The sequence below is a fragment of the Sinocyclocheilus grahami genome, unplaced genomic scaffold (genome assembly GCF_001515645.1).
Source record: "Sinocyclocheilus grahami isolate Dianchi unplaced genomic scaffold, SAMN03320097.WGS_v1.1 scaffold322.1, whole genome shotgun sequence".
Classification (NCBI taxonomy): Eukaryota; Metazoa; Chordata; class Actinopteri; order Cypriniformes; family Cyprinidae; genus Sinocyclocheilus; species Sinocyclocheilus grahami.
The window spans coordinates 216,059-216,952 of record NW_015505501.1 but is presented as its reverse complement, the minus strand read 5'-3'; the positions used below and the strand labels follow the sequence as shown (position 1 = coordinate 216,952).

At 38.0% G+C, this 894-nt stretch overlaps 1 protein-coding gene across 1 annotated transcript in view; it reads left to right on the top strand.

The window, feature by feature from the left end:
* The window catches only part of LOC107602220 (phosphatidylinositol 4-kinase alpha-like), a 43,534-nt gene that overhangs the window by 15,987 nt on the left and 26,653 nt on the right, over window positions 1–894 (top strand). The window contains exons 26-27 of the mRNA XM_016294666.1: window positions 380–513; window positions 589–671. Of these exons, the coding sequence (XP_016150152.1) occupies window positions 380–513; window positions 589–671 (217 nt within the window). The remainder of the gene's footprint in view (window positions 1–379; window positions 514–588; window positions 672–894) is intronic.

Sequence of the window (894 nt, the reverse complement as noted above, 5' to 3'; positions counted from 1 at the left end):
ATGGTTAATTATTCATATTTCCCATGAGCTGATTCGTTACATTTAGTTACTATAATTAATTAAATATAAACATTTAGTCAACTAGAAAAATCTTCATTTGGGGGCAGCCCTAGTTTATATTTCTCAGTTGTGAGTTTATATGAGGAAATCTTCCGAATTGCGAGAAAAAAAGTCACAAATACCTTTTTTAATGTTTTCTTGTGGCAGAAATGGGCTTCCATGATATCCAACTCAATTCAGTTCAAATAGTGTTCTCATCTGATATTGTAAGTGCAGGCAAATTGCTAATGTTACTGATTATGAATTGTCTTGTCCAGCATGATCGCTGAAATTCACCAGTTTCACCCTGTAAATTGAACTGGATGCATTGTGTTTCTAGGCTGAGCTGAATGATTTGAGAGGCACCATAATTAACCTGCTGGATCCTCCGCCGGAGGTCGCTGCGCTCATCAATAAACTGGAGTTTGCCTTGTCCACCTACCTGCTGTCCGTTTACCGACTGGAATACATGAGGTACGTGAGTAAATGCTGGTCTGTTTTAGACTGGTGTGGCTCTTTGCTTGAACATGACCGCTTGTATCTTCTCAGGGTGTTACGCTCACTGGATTCTGATCGGTTTCAAGTGATGTTTCAATATTTTGAGGACCGAGCGATCCAGAAGGATAAATCAGGTGGGCTAGAACATTCATCTGTTTCTGGATGATTTAAGACGACTTATGATTCATGACTTTGTTGTCTCAAAATGAGTTGTTTTCTCCTTTTCACTAGCACTTGCACCAAACTTTACAGATACGTTGTATTCCTGTCTATATTCTGAAGTGTAGCTTAATCATATATCATTCCCTGATTTATATAACATTTTTATTCCTAAAAACATGGTGAGAATGAATCAGG